The sequence below is a fragment of the Dipodomys merriami genome, unplaced genomic scaffold (assembly GCF_024711535.1).
Source record: "Dipodomys merriami isolate MVZ:Mamm:240054 unplaced genomic scaffold, mDipMer1.0.p SCAF_14, whole genome shotgun sequence".
NCBI lineage: Eukaryota > Metazoa > Chordata > Mammalia > Rodentia > Heteromyidae > Dipodomys > Dipodomys merriami.
This window is the reverse complement of record NW_027202715.1, coordinates 19,723,281-19,743,120: the sequence shown is the minus strand read 5'-3', so window position 1 is coordinate 19,743,120 and position 19,840 is coordinate 19,723,281. Positions and strand designations below refer to the sequence as shown.

Sequence of the window (19,840 nt, the reverse complement as noted above, 5' to 3'; positions counted from 1 at the left end):
TGTGGCAGGGAGGGGGGGGAGAGCAGAGGGCTGCTGTGAGGGGGGCATCCGGCCAAGGAACTCAGTGACAAAGACAGAGAGCCATTCAGAAATGGAAGGGAGAGTCCCTGGCAAAGAAGAAACCTCTGGTCTTTGAGCTGGGAATGAGGCTGCGGTGTCCAAGGTACCCCAAAAAGTTGATGGTGTCTGAACCAGGTCAGGTGAGGGAAGGCTGAGTGGTGGACCATTCAGGGCAGAGAACTGGGTGTGTTGGATGCATCATGGAGGGCATGGGACATGGGAAGGCCTCCAGGAGATGGGTGGGGAGGCACTTGTGGAGGATAGATGATTGGGTGTGCCTTTAAAAAAAACCTCACTTCTGTAAGGTGCCAGTGGCTCATGCCTGTAGTCCTAACTACTCAGGAGGCTAGGATCTGAAGATCACAGCTCAAAGCCAAACTGGGCAGGAAAGTCTGTGAGACTCATCTCCTATTAATTACCAAAATGCCAAAAGTGAATGGTGCTGTCGCTCAAATGTAGAGCACTAGCCTTGAGCAAAAAAGCCTAGGGACAGTACCAAGGGCGGGTACACAATTTTTGTTGTTGTTGTTATTGGTCATGGGGCCTGAACTCTGGGCCTGGTCGCTGTCCCTCAACTCTTCAGCTCAAGGCTTGCACTCTACCACTTGAGCCACAGAACCACTTTTAGCTTTTTCTGTTTATGTGGTGCTCAGGAATTGAACCTAGGGCCTCATGCATGCAAGGCAAACACTCTACCACTGAGACACCTTCCCAGCCCCAACACACACACACAAAATTTAAAGCAAGCTTGATGCCAGTAGCTCACACCTGTAATCCTAGCTACTCAGGAGGCTGAGATCTGAAGATCACTGTTCAAAGCCAGCCCAAGCGGGAAAGTCCATGAGACTCTTATCTCCAATAAACCAACAGAAAACGGGAAGTGGTGCTGTGGCTAAAGTGGTAGAGCACTGGCCTTGAGCTAAAGAGCTGAGGGACAGCGCCCAGGCCCAGAGTTCAAACCCCACAACTGACCTCCCCCCCCCCAAAAATAAAAGCAGCCTTATTGAGTCATTAAAATTCTCTTGCTTTAGATGTACAATTCAATATTGGTAAATTTATACAAAATTTGTAATCATCCATTCTTGTGGTTCTTTTTCTTTTTTATGCTAGTACTAGGGCTTAAACTTGAGCCTCAAACTCCCTTAGTTTTTTTCATTCAACACTAGCACTCTACCACTTGAGCCATAGCTCCAGTTCTGGCTTTTTGGTGGTTAATTGTACATAAGAGTCTCACAGAATTTTCTGCCTGGGTTGGCTCCAAATCTCAATCCTCCAATCTCAGCCTCCTGAGTAGTTATCCACCAGTATTTACTGTGTATCCATCCATTCTTTTTTTTTTTTTGGTCCGGTTGTGGGGCCTGAACTCTGGGCCTGGGCGCTGTCCCTCAGCTCTTCAACTCAAGGCTAGCACTCTACCACTTGAGCCACAGCGCCACTTCCGGCTTTTTTCTTTTTGCTTATGTGGTGCTGAGGAATCGAACCCAGGGCCTCAGGCATGCAAGGCAAGCGCTCTACCACTGAGCCACCTTCCCAGCCCCCATCCATTCTAATTATAGAGTCTATCCACTATCTCAGGAGATTTCAAAGTAATGTTATTTATTTGTACTCAGTGTTTGAGACATTTCTTTGGATCATTTTTTGTACCTGAACATTGCTTTATTGGGTAATAATCCCTATCAAAGGTAAAATGTAGCTTATGGTAAGAACAATTTATGACCAGTCATGAGTAATGAATTTTGTGTGTGTGTGCCAGTCCTGGGACTTGAACTCAGGGTACTGAGCACTGTCTCTGAGCTTCTTATGCTCAAGGCTAGTGCTCTACTACTTGAGCCATAGCTCTACTTCCAGCTTCTTTTGGTAGTTTAATGGAGATGAGAGTCTCACAGACTTTCCTACCTGACTTTGAGCTGTAATCCTTAGCTAGACATGAGCTACTGATGCTTGGCTAATACTTTTAATATCAAACAGAGAAGAATATAAATAGCTTCAACTGAATATTAACAATTACTCTGGGGCTGGTAGCTGGTGGCTCACATTTGTCATCTTAGCTACTTAGGAGGCTGAGATCTGAGGATCATGGTTTGAAGCCAGCCTAGGCAGGAAAGTCCATGAGCCTCTTCTCTCCAATACACTACTCAGAAAAAGCCTGAAGTTAAAAAAAAAAGAAAAAGAAAAAGCCTGAAGTGGCTCAAGTAGTAGAGCACATAGCCTTGAGCAAAAAAACCTCAGAAACAGTACCTGGCCCCTGAGTTCAAGCCCCAAGGCTGAAAAAAAAATTACTCTAGATTGGTGAGGGTTTGGTTTATATATTTACAAGGTTAGCTTAACTCCTCTTCCTCCTCTTATTGTAAGTGGGTGGGGATAGCTCTTATACATATTATCAGGATCTGTCTCCCAATAACTGCATCCATTGTAGCAAACCACTAACCACACCCTGAGAAATATACAGCTCCTTTCTTATGACCCCTGTCTTGCGAAAGCTCCTTTCCTCTGTAGAACCAGGCCCTGGGGTGGGAGTGAACAGCACTTTGTGTATGCTCGTAAGGTGGATGCCCAAGTTGAACTTCCTTTGTTTTGCCCAGTTGTCCCTTTCTCTTTGCCCACCCATTCTCTCTGATCTCTCTTTCAGGCACTGGCACCAATGCCTGCTACATGGAGGATATGAGCCACATCGACCTAGTGGAAGGCGATGAGGGCAGGATGTGCATCAACACGGAGTGGGGGGCCTTTGGGGACGACGGGTCCCTGGAGGACATCCGCACTGAATTTGACAGGGAGCTGGACCTTGGCTCGCTCAACCCAGGGAAGCAACTGTGAGTCCCTCCTGCTCTAATCCTGGCACCAGCATTAGGCTCACTCCGGTCCTCTTTGTCCGTGGGACAGGACTCTGGTTATGAGAAGCCATCTGTTATGAGTTTGTAAGGCAAGGCTTGTATTGACAGGTGAGCAAAGGAAATGGAGAGCTGTCCTCTAGGTCCTAACCCTAACTCTAATTCAGTCCATATTCCTGAGTACGTATGTGCATTTAAGGCATTAGATATAAGGCTGGAAACCAAATGATACGGCTCTGCCAGTCAGGTAAGTGATTGGCCACAGAAGAGCCTAGAGTGACAAGAAGGAAGCTTGCTGTTACTGTAACAAATGCCTGAGATAATCAACAAAGGTTTATCTTAGCTCATAGTCCATGTTCCATTCATTCTGTTGCTTCTGGGTCAGTGGTGAGCCATGGCAGAAGAATGTGCTAAAGGAAGCCTAATTATCTCATAGCTGGATGCAAAAGAGACAGAGCAAGAAGAAAGGGATGCAGGGGCTGGGAAAGTGGCTCAGTGGTAGAGCACTTGCCTTGCATGCATGAGGCTCTGGGATCGATTCCTCAGCACCACATAGGCAAAAAAGCCGGAAGTGGCACTGTGGCTCAAGTGGTAGAGTGCTAGCCTTGAGCTGAAGAGCTGAGGGACAGCACCCAGGCCCAGAGTTCAGGCCCTATGACTGGACCCCCCCCAAAAAAGAAAGGGATGCAGTCCAAATATCCCCTCAAAAGGGATTGGAGGCATGACTCAGGTGGTAGAGCACCAGTCAATGTGCAAAAGCATCAGATATTGAATTCAAGTCTCAAGGTGGAATAAAGAAGAAGAAGGAGAAGAAGGAGGAGGAGGAGAAGGAGGAGAAGGAGGAGGAGGAGGAAGAAGAGGAAGAGGAGGAGGAAGAGGAGGAAAAAGAGAAGAGAAGAAAGAAAGAAAGAAAGAAAGAAGAAGAAAGAAAGAAAGAAAGAAAAGAAAGAAAGAAAGAAAGAAAGAAAGAAAGAAAGAAAGAAAGAAAGAAAGAAAGAAAGAAAGAAAGAAAGAAAAAAGCAATATTCCCTTGAAGGACACTGCCCCAGTGACTAGAAGATCTTTCCCTAGGCCCACCTCTTAAAGGTGCCATTACCTCCCAGTAGTGCTGCATACCAAGCCTTCCATACATGGGCCTTTGAGGGGCAGGCCAAATCCAACCCATAGCAGCATCTTCAGTCTCGTGCACAAAAGCTCCATGTAGGAGCAGAAAGCACCTGTGTCTGTGACTTGCCTGGCCAAGCCATAGCTGACTTATTGTAAGAAGCTACTTGAGGCCTGTGGCATTGAAGTTCCTGATGCCCAAAGCGACAATGGCAGCCCCATGGCTGAGGGAACGGAGATAAAGATTTGGAGTCCAGGACTTCTGGAGTAGGAAAGAATCTTAACCCTTCCTCTCCTGGACTAGATGAGGATGGTTCATCTCAATGAAGTGGTCCTCTCCTCCCAACGTCATTCCTTGACTGCATTGGAGACTCTCAGTCCCTCGGGCTCCTGCCCTGCACATGCCCTTGACCTTGGGCCAAGACTCCTGGGCTTTGGGAGGTGATGCTTTGTAGCCAAAAGCATTGCTTCCACTGATATGTTCCCTGAATTGCAGGTTTGAGAAGATGATCAGTGGCCTGTACCTGGGGGAACTTGTCAGGCTCATCTTGCTGAAGATGGCCAAGGCTGGTCTACTGTTTGGCGGTGAGAAATCCTCTGCTCTCCACACGAAGGGCAAGATCGAAACACAGCATGTGGCTGCCATGGAGAAGTAAGTCACCAGCCATATGCCCCACTACCTTACCTCTGCAGAGGGCTGGGAGGTGGTGGCAAAGGGTAGGGTGTTCAGGTGATGGGGGAGCAGTAGGTGTCCCTCCTTCACAGCAGGCTTCAGAACTGGGCACAGATTTGGGCGGGTTAGCAATTTTTTCCATGACTCAGATGCCATATTATGGTTGTCTTTATCAGCCAGGGACTCAGCTGTCAGAGGGTGACTTTTTCTCCATGTCTTGCAATGTTTTTAGGATGTTGGATCCATTTGAGAATCTGATTCATTTCAGCTGCATTATCCCCCAAATGCACATTTATGTACAGTTTTACTACTCTCAGGGCATTCTTGCAGCTTGGAAAGCCTGTATGTGAGATCCAAACTAAGAATTGTGTGTGTGTGTGTGTGTGTGTGTGTGTGTGTGTGTGTGTGTGTGTGTGTGTGTGTGTGCGTGCGTGTGCATGTGTGAGTGTGGGTGTGTGCATATGCCTCATATTCTCACTTAGCTTTATTGCTCAAGGATGGTGCTCTACCACTTGAGCCACACCTCCACTTCCAGGTTATTGTGGGTTAATTGGAGATGAGTCCCTCAGATTTGTCTGCCTAGATTGGCTTCAAAATATGATTCTCAGACCTCTTGAGTAGTTAGGATTCTAGACGTGAGCCACCAGGTATCTTGCAAACTAAGAATCTTGATACAGAAAGAGCCCTTTCCACCTGCTCCCAGGAAGGCTGGCTTTAGACCTGGTAATCTGAGCTCCACATTCAGATTCCTGCAGTGGAGAGCTGGCTGGTGAAGGAGGCCACCCCAGTCAACTCAGTGCCTTGCTCCTCAGACTTACAAGCCCTGACATTATTCTACTTTTTCTAATCAGTGTAGAGTCTGAGCTTACTCTGAGTCTGAGTTTCTGTGAATGACAGCATAGCACAGGGTAATTGAAAGTGTCAGTTCTGTCAGGCACCGGTGGCTCACGCCTGTAATCCTAGCTACTAAGGAGGCTGAGATCTGAGGATCAGGTTCAAAGCCAGCCTGAGAAGGAAAGTCTGTGAGACTCTTATCTCCAATTAACTACCAGAAAACAGGAAGTGGTGTTGTTGCTCAAGTGGTAGAGTGCTAGCCTTGAGCCTTGAGCTGAGGGAGAGCACCCAGGCCCCAGAGTTCAAGCCCCATGACTGACAAAAAAAATTATAGTTTTTACGGTCTAATTTCCTGAGTTCAAAGCTTGGTTCTAGCACTTACTGTGTGATGAGACACAAGTTACATACCTTCTCTGTGTCTCACATCTCACATATGCACACTGTCATACTGTTATTTTGTAATGGCAGTACTCCTCCCAGGACTGTTGTGAGAATTAGAAGAGTTAATAGATGTAAAATCCTTAGACAAGAACCTGTCACATAATAATTGGCTGGTAAATAGAAGCCACTTGTTATTACTACTGCTGCTGCTGCTGCTGCTGCTGCTGCTGCTACTACTACTACTACTACTATTGTGAGACAGCCTATTTATTTGCCCGGTCCTGAGAGGCAGAAGAAGATCTGATTCCTCCAGGATGAAGCCCCTAGTCTGGCAAAGTATGATCTTCTCATCCTGTTTCCTGGCTAGGTATAAAGAAGGCCTTGCTAATACAAGGGAGATTTTGACAGATTTGGGCCTAGAGCCCTCTGAGGCTGATTGCATTGCTGTCCAGCATGTCTGCACCATCGTCTCGTTCCGCTCTGCTAACCTCTGTGCGGCGGCGCTGGCGGCCATCCTGACCCGTCTCCGGGAGAACAAGAAGCTGGCAAGACTCAGGACCACCGTGGGCATGGATGGCACTGTCTACAAGATACACCCTCAGTGAGTGCTCCCTCCTAGCCCACAGCGGAGGGGAGCCCGGTGTGTGCTCTGGTCTGTGTTGCTTATCTGAGCCACTGATTACAAGAGAAACGACAGATAGAGAGCATTTTTATCTAACTGGCTAGGTTGCTTTGGGGGAGCACTCGTTTTAATTTTCTATTTTGAATTGTTATTATAAAGGTGATGTGTAGAGGAGTTACCATTACATAAGCCAGGTAATGAGTACTTTTCTTCTTGGACCATGTCACTCCTTTCTTTGCTGTCTCCCAGTTGGAAAACATTCTTAAAAGAAATATTTTGCTAAATCCGTTGCCTAAACTGGGCACTGGTAGCTCATGCCTATAATCCTAGCTACTCAGGTGGCTGAGATTTGAGGATCACAGTTTGAAGCCAGCCCAGGCAGGAAAGTCCATGAGACTCTTTACTACTCAGAAAACAGTGTGGCTCAAGTGGTAGAGCACTAGCCTTGAGCAAAAGAAGCTTAGGGACAGAGCTCAGGCCCAGAGTTCAAGCCCAGGACCAGGGAAAAAAAGCCATTGCCTAACTAGGAAGGCCATCCATCTGTCCATCCATCCACTCACCCATTTATCCATCCATTCATCTTGGTATACATCCATGCATGTATGTACCCATTCATCCATTCCATCCATGCATCCATCCATATGTCCATCACCCATCTATCCATGCATCCATGCATACATGGATGTCTGCATTCCCCCATCCATGTATCACTGTATTATTTATTAAATACTTTCTATTTGTAAGACTGTTATCGGGTAAGGTACACCTTGTATGAAGGATCCTGGTAGGAAGACACAGAAATGAGAATTTCTCAGAATTATAGAGAGCAAAAGCTCCTTTGGCTGACAGAGGTGGCATTGGGAGTCAGGTGGGTATACTCTGGAAAGAGCTACAAAAGGAGCTGGGAAGGTGGCTCAGTGGTAGAGTGCTTGCCTCGCATGCATGAGGCCCTGGGTTCGATTCCTCAGCACCACATACGCTGTGGCTCAGAGAGCTGAGGGACAGTGCCCAGGCTCAGAGTTCAGACCCCATGACCAAAAAAACAAAGAGCTGTAAAAGAGCCTTCCCATTGCCAGGTGCCAGTGGCTCACGTCTGTAATCCTAGCCACTCAGGAGGCTGAGATCTGAGGATCAAGGTTCAAAGGCAGCCTGGGCAGGAAAAGATCCTTCCCACTGGCCAGATAATATTCAGTCAGCATATCACACATGGACCTGCCTTACATGAAACATCAGTGCATCAAATGGGCACTTCCTAATGCTCCTTCCATTGTCCCAGTGTCCTAGTCTCTCTCTCTCTCTCTCTCATTCTCCCCCCCCCCCTCTCTCTCTCTCTCTCACACACACACACACACACACACACACACACACACACACACACACACACTACCTCAAGGGCTGGGTCCTGGCCAAGCATGCTGCCCAGGGCCAGCTCCCTCCTTCTCTTCTGTCTGTTTCCACTGGCTAGACTTGGCCTTGATGATTCTCAGTATTTCCCTATCCTCCCTACCTTTAGGTACCCCAAACGTCTGCACAAGGTGGTGAGGAGGCTGGTCCCAAACTGTGATGTCCGTTTCCTCCTGTCAGAGAGTGGCAGCACCAAGGGAGCCGCAATGGTGACAGCAGTGGCTTCCCGTGTCCAGGCCCAGCGGAAGCAGATTGACAAGGTGCTGGCTTTGTTCCAGCTGACCCGTGAGCAGCTTGCTGGTGTGCAGGACAGGATGAGAGCTGAGCTAGAGTATGGACTGAAGAAGAAGACCCACGCACTGGCCACAGTCAAGATGCTACCCACCTATGTCTGTGGGATGCCGGATGGCACAGGTAGGGACCACAGCCTCCTCTCTGAATGGTCACACACAGCTACCCTCAAAACTTAAAACTGCTGGGCACCAGTGGCTCACACCTGTAATCCTTGCTACTCAAGAGGTTGAGACCTTATGATTGTAGTTACCTCAATCACCAAAAAGTCAAAAATGAGGCTGTGGCTTGAGTGGTAGAGCACTAATCTCAAATGAATAAGCTAAGGGACAGGACTCTAGGCTTCAGTAATGTCAGAAAATAATCAACCCCCCACCTCCAAACAAAACCAAACCCTTAAATCAGCCGAGTATGAATGGAACTGATGAACTCTGGAAGATCCTGAGTTTCAGGCCAGCCTAGATTACAAGCTGTTACATTGTTTTAGACAAAATGAAACAAAGCAAAACGCAATAACAACAAAAGGCTCCAACAAAAGACTAACCACAGTGAAGGGTTCTGTTTTTATTTTTTAATTTAATGTAATTTTTTGTCAGTCGTGGGGCCTGAACTCTGGGCCTGGACGTTGTCTCTCAGCTCTTCAGCTCAAGGCTAGCACTCTACCACTTGAGCCACCTTCCCAGCCAAGGGTTCTGTTTGTTTATTTGTTTGTTTGTTTATTTATTTATTTTGGTCATGGGGCCTGAACTCAAGGCTAGCACTCTACCACTTGAGCCACAGCTCCACTTCCGACTTTTTCTGCTTAATGTGGTGCTGAGGGCTCGAACCCAGGGCCTCATGCATGCAAGGCAAGCGCTCTACCACTGAGCCACCTTCCCAGCCCCTAAGGGTTCTGTTTTAAAATTTTTAGATTCAGATCTGCTAAGGAAGGGAAGGAAACATAAAGTAGAAGTTTAGTTCTTCTGAACCTTTGTGCCTTGGCTTACCGTATGTGTGTGTGTGTGTGTGTGTGTGTGTGTGTGTGTGTGTGTGTGTGTGTGTGTGTGTGTGTGTGTGTGTGTGATATGTACATCCATACATGTGTGTGCTGTATGGCCCCATGGTGATAGGACTTGTTATATTTTTTAGGCAGTGCCAGGGGGACCAGGGGAAAGCAAGGAAGAGGATTGTTTCATGCTTGTGAGGAGGGATTCTTCTGGGCTCTTCAGACAGGATGATACCCAGAGCTCCTTGCAGTGAGGGTGGCCCAGCCTGAGTTACCCTCAAAGGCCCCTGGAGTGTCCGTTTTAGCATGCACTTTGCCAGATTCCCTGCATTCAAGACACAGTGCCTTGAGCTTTCCAAGTAGGCCATTGGTCAGTGGTGTTCAGCTCTGAGAGGACTCGCAGAGTCCCAGTCTCCTCACTCTGCAGATGTGGCTTTGGACCTGACCACTCTTGCTGAAGATGAGAAACCAGTGCTCAGACCTGCCAGGTCCCTTACCTCTCTCTGGTTCAGGGCTCTTTTCTTTTCTTTTCTTTCTTTCCTTCCTTCCTTCCTTCCTTCCTTCCTTCCTTCCTTCCTTCCTTCCTTCCTTCCTTTCTTCTTTCCTTCCTTCCTTCCTTCCTTCCTTCCTTCCTTCCTTCCTTCTTCCTTCCTTCCTTCCTTCCTTCTTTCCTTCCTTCCTTCCTTTCTTTCTTTCTTTCTTTCTTTCTTTCTTTCTTTCTTTCTTTCTTTCTTTCTTTCTTTCTTTCTTTCATTGTTGGGCTTGAACTCTGGGTCTGGGCCCTGTTCCATCCTTTTTTCTTTTTTTCCTTTCCTTCCTTCCTTCCTTCCTTCCTTCCTTCCTTCCTTCCTTCCTTCCTTCCTTCCTTCCTTCCTTCCTTCCTCCCTCCCTCTCTTTCTCTCTTTCTCTCTTTCTCTCTCTCTTTCTTTCTCTTTCTTTCCTTCCTTCCTTCTTTCTTCCTTTCTTTCTTTCTTTCTTTCTTTCTTTCTTTCTTTCTTTCTTTCTTTCTTTCTTTCTTTCTTTCCTTCCTTTCTTTCTTTCCTTTCTTTCTTTCTTCTTTCTTTCTTCTTTCTTTCTTTCTTTCTTTCTTTCTTTCTTTCTTTCTTTCTTTCTTTCTTTCTTTCTTTCTTTCTTTCTTTCTTTCTTTCTTTCTTTCTTTCTTTCTTTCTTTCTTTCTTTTTGTTGGGCTTGAATTCTGGGCCTGGGCCTGGGCCCTGTCCCTGAGCTCTTCAGCTCAAGGCTAGGGCTCTCCCGCTTGAACCACAGCACCACTTCCCATTTTCTGGTGGTTATTTGGAGATAAGAGTCTCACAGACTTTCCTGCCCAGGCTGGCTTTGAACCTCGATCTTCAGATCTCAGCCTCCTGAGTAGCTGGGATTACAGGCATGAGCCACCAGTGCCCTGATCCAGGGCTCTTAGTGACACCTGGACCTGAACTTTGCCACAGGGAAAATGCAGGCTGACAGACCAGCTGCAGATGCCAGCCCAAGGCCTGAAGCCCTTTTCAAGTAGGATCCCAGGAAGGAAGGCTGTGGGTCTGCAGGGCTTGCACCTGTTCAGTATATGCTGGTGCAATATATGCAATATGCTTCCTCTCTCCACCACAGAGAAAGGAAAGTTTCTTGCCCTGGACTTGGGGGGAACTAACTTCCGGGTCCTCCTGGTGAAGATCAGAAGTGGGCGGAGGTCAGTGCGTATGTACAACAAGATCTTTGCCATCCCTCTGGAGATCATGCAGGGCACTGGTGAAGAGGTGAGTGCCCGGGATGGGTCTCGTGCCCAGCCTCCTGCCCTGATCAGTGCCCACCTTGCATGAATGCCATTCTCTCCCGGCAGCTCTTTGACCACATTGTGCAGTGCATTGCTGACTTTCTGGACTACATGGGCCTCAAGGGAGCCCAGCTACCCTTGGGCTTCACCTTCTCCTTTCCCTGCAGGCAGATGAGCATTGACAAGGTAAGACCCCTCACCAGGCTCATAGCCAGCCAAGAAGCTGTCCTCCATTGGGGGACACCCCAGTGTTCCTCTGAGTCACTGTTCACCCTTCCTTCCTTCCTTCCTTCCTTCCTTCCTTCCTTCCTTCCTTCCTTCCTTCCTTCCTTCCTTCCTTCCTTCCTTCCTTCCTTCCTTCCTTCCTTCCTTTCTTTCTTTCTTTCTTTCTTTCTTTCTTTCTTTCTTTCTTTCTTTCTTTCTTTCTTTCTTTCTTTCTTTTTCCTCTCTTTCTTTCTGGTCCTGGAGCTTGAACTCAGGGCCTGGGCACTGTCCCCAAGCTCCTTTTGCTCAAGGCTAGTGCTCTACCACTTGAGCCACAGCACCACTTCCATGTATTTCTGTGATTAATTGGAGATAAGAGTTTAATGGGCTTTCCTGTCTGGGCTGGCTTCAAATTATGATCCTCATATCTCAGCCTCCTCAGTAGCTAGGACTCCAGGCATGAGCCACCAGGGCCCAGCTAACTGCTTTTTTATGGGTCACTGATTCGGGGCAGCTGAAAATACAGGGTGGCACTTGAACTACTTAATGTTTTTTACTTATAACTTTCTATTTTTCATTATTTTGTGGGGGAGGGAATTTAGGGAATGGTCATCCCTTGCTGTCTGCTGAGGTTGTACTGTGGACTTTCCAGAGGCACCAAAATCCATGGATGCTCAAATTCTTTCTATAAAATGGAATAGGGAATGTGGCTTAGTAGTAGAGTGCTTGCCTAGCACTCAGTACCTCATGAACAGAAAAAGCCAAAAGTGTACTGTGGCTCAAGTGGTAGAGTGCTAGCCTTGAGCACAGAGAGGCTCAGGGACAGTGCCCAGGCCCCAAGTTCAAGTACCAGGACTGGCAACAACGACAACAACAAAGGAATAGTGTTTTCCTAAAAACTATGCATGCTCACCACAATACTTTGTCATTTCTAAGTTCTTCTTTTTTTTCTGATATGGGAGCTTGAACTCAGGCCATTAGCTTTTTTTGCTCATTTGGCACTTTGCCACTTGAACCATATCTATCCTTTGGCACCTTTTTTTTTTTTTTTTTTGTAATTAATCGGAGTTAGGAGTCTCACAGACTTTCCTACCTGGTCTGGCTTTTTTTTTGTTTTTGTTTTTGCTTTCTCCTTTAAAAAAAAAAACACTTAAAAAAAAAGACTAATGCATCCTTATGTCACTGGGCCCATTAAAAATTAATACCTGATGGGAAATAGTGCCACGCGCAGCTGTCCATGGTGCTGAATGATTGATGGGCCTAATGGGTCAGGACGTAGCTGAGCCTCTCACCCAGGAGAACCGCCCTTCCAGACCTGTCTCCTCTGACAGCACTGACAAGCCTGTGAAGCATGGTGAAGAAGGTAGGCAGTTGGAGACAAAGTCACCTATGAAGGGGAGATATAATAAATTTTTTTTGGTGTGTATAGTGACAAGTATAAGAAGGGTATTCCTCTACTTGTCTCTCTATATACCATCCATGGAAGGAGCAGGGGGAGGGGGGGGGGCGGGTCCAGGGTGCCAAGAAATGTGCTGAGGTGGAAACATGATTGCTGGCTGAGGTCTCAGGAGAGGGTCAGGTAGCCACAGGGTTTGAGAGCTGCCATTGGATTTGCTGGCAGCTTCAAATCACTATTTTTGTGGTGTTTTTTTTTTTTTGTTTGTTTGTTGGCACCTGGCTTTCAGTGTTATAAAAATAGCCATATTAATTTTTAGAAAAGCTAAAGAATATAGACAGTCAGAGTCACATGCTGGTGGCTCATGCCTGTAATCTTAGCTATTTAGGTGTTTAATATCTGAGGATCAAGATTCAAAGCCAAAGAAAGTCCATGAGACTTTTATCTCCAATAAACTACCAAAAATCCAGAAGTGAACTTGTGGCTCAATGGTAGAGTGTCAGGCTTGAGCAAACAAAACAAAACAAAACAACAAAAAAAACCCTCACTAGGACACCAGTGGCTCATCCCTGTAATCCTAGCTACTCAGGAGGCTGAGATCTGAGGATCCAGGCCAGCTTGGGCAGGAAAGTCCATGAGACTCTTATCTTCAATTAACTGGAAAGTGGTGCTGTGGCTCAAGTGGTAGAGCACTTGCCTTGAGCTGAAGAGCTGAGGGACAGTTCCCAGACCCAGAGTTCAAGCCCCATGACCAACAAGCATGCACGCACGCATACACACACACACACACACACACACACACACACACACACACACACACCCCTCAGTGACAGTTCCCAAGCCCTGAGTTCAAGCCCTAGGACTGTCACAAATAAAAAGAATGTCACTCAGGATGTTGCACCCAGAGACAACCATTCAAGCTGCATATCGTATTCCAGATTCAAGCACGTGTATAATTTAAAAAAACTAATAGGATCCAAGTGCTGGTGGCTCACACTATAACCCTAACTTCTTTTTTTTTTTTTTTTTTTTTTTGTGTCCGGTCGTGGGGCCTGAACTCTGGGCCTGGGCGCTGTCCCTCAGCTCTTCAGCTCAAGGCTAGCGCTCTACCACTTGAGCCACAGCGCCACTTCCGGCTTTTTTTCTTTTTGCTTATGTGGTGCTGAGGAATCGAACCCAGGGCCTCAGGTATGCAAGGCAAGCGCTCTACCACTGAGCCACCTTCCCAGCCCTATAACCCTAACTTCTTGAGAGGCTGAGATCTGAAGATCATGGTTGAAAGTCAGCCTGGGCAGGAAAGCCCATGAAATTCATATCTCCAATTAACCACCAAAAAGCCAGAAGTGGAACTGTGGCTCAAGAGATAGAGTGCCAGCCTTGAGAGAGAAAAAAGCTCAGAGACTATGCTCAAACCCTGAGTTCAAGCCCCAGGACTGGCACACAAAAAACAACAAACAGATTAATTCACTGTGTGTATGTCTAGTGAGCTTTAATGTAACAGTGTATACGTAACACTATTCTCTCTTTCCAGCCTTCTCTCACTGCTAAATTAAGATTTGTTTGGAAGTGGCACTGTGGCTCAAGTGGTAGAGCACTTGCCTTGAGCTGAGGGACATACCCAAGCCCAGAAGTCAAGCCCCACAACCAAAAAAAGAAAAATGTTTTTAGGCAGGAATGTGGCTTCCTGGTAGAGTGTTTGTCTAGCATGCATGAGGACCTGGGTTCTATTCCTTGGTACCACATAAATACAAAAAGTAAATAAAACTTTAAAAAAAGATTTTTTATGCTGCTGTGTAGGATGAGTGGTCTCCTTGCTCTTGTTGGAATATGGGTATGTCTGGTGTTCACTGAAGAGTAAAGCCTTGGCCTGCATTTTGTAACTCTACCTTGGATGATATCTTAATCCGTGGTGGGCTAAATTAGAAGTGGGATCACCTGACATAGCTTTTGATTCTGTGTGGTAACAGTGTGCCTCAGAAGTTAGCACCTGACTCTTGAAGATTATGGCTTATCTGGCCACCCTACTCCATGCTTCCTCTGTGTTGAGTTAGGACTGCAGTAAATACATACTGCAAAGTCCACACACCTGACTAGCAAGGATGTCCAGTTGCCTCATGTCTCCTAGATGTAGAAGTTGCATAGTGCACAGCTTGTGAGCCACTGCTTGAGTAAGTGCCCCCCCTCCTTTCTTTCAGGGAACACTCATAGGATGGACCAAAGGCTTCAAAGCCACTGACTGTGAAGGGGAAGACGTGGTGGACATGCTCAGGGAGGCTATCAAGAGGAGAAATGTAGGACATGATGTTGAGGCTTGTGCCTGCCTTGTCCCTTCCCCCACATCCCTCTGCTCTGCCATCTCGTGCCCAGTCCCTGTGACACAGGCCTCTGCTGCCTTGGGCTCACAGGCCCCTGGGAAGTCTGCTTCCAATAAGGCTGCTTCCTTTGCAGGAGTTTGACCTGGACATCGTTGCAGTGGTGAATGATACAGTGGGGACCATGATGACCTGTGGCTATGAAGATCCTAACTGTGAGATTGGCTTGATTGCAGGTAAGTGCTCAGTTGTGGCCCACTGGCCTACTCCCAGCCTGTCTTATTTTTGTCAGTCATAGGACTTGAACTCTGGGCCTGGGCTTTGTCCCTCAAGGCTAGCACTCTACCATTTGAGCCACGGCGCCACCTCTGGTTTTCTGGTGGTTTATTGGAGATAAGAGTTTCACAGACTTTCCTGTCCCGGCTGGCTTTAAACCATTATCCTCAGATCTCAGCCTCCTGAGTACTAGGATTACAGGCATGAGCCTGTCTTTTTGATGCTATCTTTGAGCCTTAAAGTGGTAGGGGTCATTGATCCATCACTTAGAGGCTCCATCCAAGGTAGAGGTGGCCTTCACTAAGATTGGGGTTCAGGTTACTTCATTCCTACATTTCTACCTAACATAATTTACCATTAAGGGTTCTAAGCCACAGTCATCCTTTTTTTGTTGAGAAAGGAGATGACAGGAAAGGAAGAGATATTCAAATTATGGCCATGGGACCAGCTATCAGGTGGACAGTACTCATGTTGGCCCAGGATTGACCAAGCCATTCTCACTCCAGCTCCAAGTGTGTACTTCCTCTGCTACCTGCCTACTTCTGGTTGAATGGTAAGGGGAAGAGTTGGAAGAAAACTTAGAAGAGGGGAAGGGAAAGGTCTAAGGCAATGCAGGCCTTTTAAGGGCCTTTGGAAGAAGTCTTGCAGTAAGCAAGACCAAGATTGGATCTAGAAAGATGAGTCATCCTAAGAGGATGGGAGCCAAGTGAGATTTGAACCGATAGAGATAGAGGAAATGCCTTCCAGGTGACAGGCACAGTTGCGTAGAGGCAGAATCTGGTTGAGTTTTCTAGGGTGTTAGTTGGACTTCCTGAATATGAATCATAGAGGGATGGAGCCAGGCAGAGGCTCTGGCTCACTTGGATTCCTACTTACTTTTTTTTTTGGTTGGTCATGGGGCCTGAACTCTGGGCCTGGGCACTGTCCCTCAGCTCTTCAGCTCAAGGCTAGTACTCTACCTGAGCCACAGCACCACTTCCGGCTTTTTTTCTTTTTTCTTATGTGGTACTGAGGAATCGAACCCAGGGCCTCATGCATGCAAGGCAAGCGCTCTACCACTGAGCCACCTTCCCAGCCCCTCCTACTTACTTTTGAACCTGGGCAGTTGCTTATTCTTTCTGACTTGAACTCCATCATCTGTGGGAAGAGTTAGGCCAGCTCTGGAGGATAGAGAGGTCTGCGTCATTGGTCCTAAGAGTTGCCTGAACCACTGTGTTTAGAAGAGTTGTCCAGGTCATGTGCAAGGGAGGAGAGGGTGGTGCGTGAGTGCCAAATGTTTGCTTATCTAAGATCAGAGGATTTCTCATGACCCCTTGAAGCTCTGCCTGCCAAGTCTATGGCTCTTCAGAAGCTTGGCATGTCTTTGTCATTTGATGATGATGATGATGATGATGATGATGATGATGATGATGATAAGTACTGTTCACTGGACACTTACCTACCATGTGGAGAAAACCTACAAATACCACTTAATTTTTAACTTACAACAAACCAGTAGGTAGGCATCATTTCCTTTTTTATAGGTCCAAATAGCCCCTGAAAGATAAGGTACTTAAGACTAACCGACTGAGTATAAAGCTGGAATATTGTTCGGCTTAGTCTTACTCCAAGCCTCAACTCTAAAAAATGTTTTATTGTTATTACAAAGGTGATGTGCAGAGGGGGTTACAGTTACATAAATCAGGTAAAGAGTACGTTTCTTTTTGGACAATGTCACCCCTTCCCTCACTCACTCCCAGCTTTCCCCTCCCATCCCCACTCACAGTTATAGTTCATTTTCAACATAGTGTCTCGTGAGTACCACTTCTGTATTTATTCACCCTTTGTCCCTCCATTTCTGTCCTTTACCCTAACAAACAAGACAAAAAGAAAAAAAACAAAGAAACAAAACCCCTCTTGTTTGCATTTCCTAGAGTTCATTTTGACTTTTTTTTTGTCAGTCATGGGGCTTGAACTCTGCGCCTGGGCACTGTCCCTCAGCTCTTTAGCTCAAGGCGAGTACTCTACCACTTGAACCACAGTGCCACTTCCTATTTTCTGAGTGGCTTATTGGAGATAAGAGTCTCATAGACTTTCCTGCCTGGGCTGGCGTTGAACCGTGATCCTCAGATCTTAGCCTTCTGAGTAGTTAGGGTTACAGGCATGAGCCACCAATGCCTTGGGATAAGTATTGTTTTTGATGCTGAGTCCAAGCCTCAACTTTTATTCCCTGGCCTCTCTCGGACCTGGTACTGTCCATGGGGTCCAAAGTGCCTTCACAATTCCTTCTAGGGACAGGAAGCAACATGTGCTACATGGAGGAGATGAGGAACATCGAGCTGGTGGAAGGGGACGAAGGGAAGATGTGCATCAACACAGAGTGGGGAGGATTCGGAGACAATGGCTGCATAGATGACATCCGGACACAGTATGACAAGGAGGTGGATGAGGGGTCCCTGAATCCTGGCAAACAGAGGTGAGGAGGGAGGATGTGTGCATTTATACAGGTTCTGCAGTGAGCACCTTTTCTAGAGCTGGGGAGAGGTGCCATTGTCACACCATGGACATGATAGCTTTGTATATTCATTACCTGTCTGCATCGGATATCGGTGAAGTATCTTCCTGGAATGAAAACAAAATATTATGATGTTTCTGATTGGCAACAGGAAAGGGGGGGGGTCCTTTTTACCATCAAATGCCATGAGGGTAAATGGTAGCTCTGGAAGGAAGCAGAGCTGTCAGAATCTCTCTTCACTAGCCTGTGTCATGGAGCACCAAGAGTTGTGGGACCTAGTGAATGAGTTCTCTCCATGGGCTTTTCATAGATCGGGCCAGGGGGTAATGTCTTCAACCATTTTAAAGCTTGGCTGCCAGGCAGGCGGGAAGGCTTTGTTCTAGAGGAGGGATGGCTGGGAGGCTAGTTTTTGCCATGTTGTCATGTCTTAACCAGAGATCATCAGCCTTTGTGAGGTTCATTCCAGACTGAAAATAATGCATGGCTTTATAAACCATTGGAGTAGGTGTTCACCTGCATTCTGAGAGGACTGCCTTTCCTGGGATGAGAGGAAGAGTGGGCAGAGATAAAGCAAAATAGAGCAAGTCTTGCTTGTTAGCCAAGGCCTAATCTCTAGAACAGGGTTGGCAAAGCTTTTCTTTAAAGGGCCAGATAGCAAATGTTTTAGGTTTTGCAGGCCATGTGGCCTAACTGCAACACCATAATATAGTAAAGGGGAAACCTGTGTTCTATTGTATGGGTTGATGTGCAGTTTGGGGGCCTGAGTGGGTGGGGTGTGTGAGGAACTGTCTTGGCCAAAGACAGCTTGGTAACTGTTAAGCTGAGAATAATGTCCAGATGAGGCCTGGACAAGTCCTCAATTTCTTTTGGTGTTAGTTTTTGTCATCAGGAGGCAGTTGAGTTACAATAGGCCCAATAATTAATCAAAAAACATAAGACACAAAAAGCCATGGGGCCTGATCTTTCACTCTCCAGTTGGGACATCTGAGTTCCATACCTCCTTCAAGAAGCAAGTTCCTCACAACTTTTGTGTCTTGACTGAGAGTTTAGGAGGAAGAACTTGTGAATTTGCCTCCCAGTCAACATGAGTTTTCTGTCCTGATATTGGGTCCTTTGACTGTAGAGGTGTTGGACATTTTAGACAACATAAGCCCAGCACATACATAAGTGTCAGGAGGCTCTGTATTCCATTCGCCCCGGTAGGCAGTGGGAGTCCAGCAGTGTGTGATTGTGAGTAATGGTGTGATCACTGTTCACACTCTAGTGCCTGGCCACCTGTCCTCCTTGCTGTTTGGCCCTGTGGAGCTTCACAGCTGGTAGAAAAGGGGAAGGAGCTGGGACCTGGTGGCTCACACCTGCAATCCTAGCTACTCAGGAAGCTGAGATCTGAGGATTGTGGTTCAAAGCCAGTCTGGGCAGAAGAGGTCCTGAGACTCATGTCCAATTCACCATCTGAAAACTAGAAGTAGAGTGAGAGAGTGCTAGCCTTGAGCAGAAAAACTCAAGGATAGTGTTCAGGCTCTGAGTTCAAGCCCTGTGACCAACCACAACGGAAAAAAAAAACAGTAAAAAAGGAAAGGAAGAAACATCTTTGAGCACTCTTGGTGTATAATCCTTCAAAATTATTGTTTGAAGTCAAATTTGAAGACATGTGGAGTCAAATGCAAAGTGAAGACTCTCTTGTAAGAGACTGGTAGCACAAAGCTTGCCACGGGTGGGGGTGGAGGGTTGTTGGCTTGGAGGCCAGGAAAGGGATTTTGACTTAGTGCCTGTGGTGCTAGACCCTACTGTAGAGAGCTGCGAGAGGCCGCACCTGGAAGATGGCACCGGCTTCCGCCCTCCGCCTTCCCGATGGCGAGTGCTCTCTGTGGTAAATAACTCCTTATATGGCTAAGGCAAAGAATCTGGCTTGCTTCCGCGCACCTGAACCTATTGGTGGTTCCCACGTGGTGTATCAGGGTTGGCTACCCAGCGGGTACTTAAGGCTGTGGAGCATTCTCCCCGGGGTTGGGGTCAGAAGATTACTCAAAGGTCCTGAATAAACTGCAGAGAGAAGAGTTCGGTGTTGCGTCTTCCTTGCTGGTCGAGGCGGTAGCGACACCCTACCTCTGTGTTCTTGTGGGGTTCTTATCTCTTTTCGGTTTGGGGGATGCCAGCTCACAGTACTTGCTTACTTTGTGCAGTCAAGATATGGAAGAGCTG

General features: G+C 46.9%; 1 protein-coding gene across 2 annotated transcripts in view; it reads left to right on the top strand.

The window, feature by feature from the left end:
- Hkdc1 (hexokinase domain containing 1) overlaps positions 1-19,840 on the top strand; it is a 43,463-nt gene that overhangs the window by 19,699 nt on the left and 3,924 nt on the right. For both annotated transcript variants that reach the window (XM_070020946.1, XM_070020947.1), the window contains 9 exons: positions 2,690-2,873; positions 4,492-4,647; positions 6,251-6,484; positions 8,019-8,323; positions 10,794-10,939; positions 11,023-11,142; positions 14,752-14,847; positions 15,005-15,104; positions 17,416-17,599. In XM_070020946.1, coding sequence (XP_069877047.1) covers positions 2,690-2,873; positions 4,492-4,647; positions 6,251-6,484; positions 8,019-8,323; positions 10,794-10,939; positions 11,023-11,142; positions 14,752-14,847; positions 15,005-15,104; positions 17,416-17,599 — 1,525 coding nt within the window. The remainder of the gene's footprint in view (positions 1-2,689; positions 2,874-4,491; positions 4,648-6,250; positions 6,485-8,018; positions 8,324-10,793; positions 10,940-11,022; positions 11,143-14,751; positions 14,848-15,004; positions 15,105-17,415; positions 17,600-19,840) is intronic.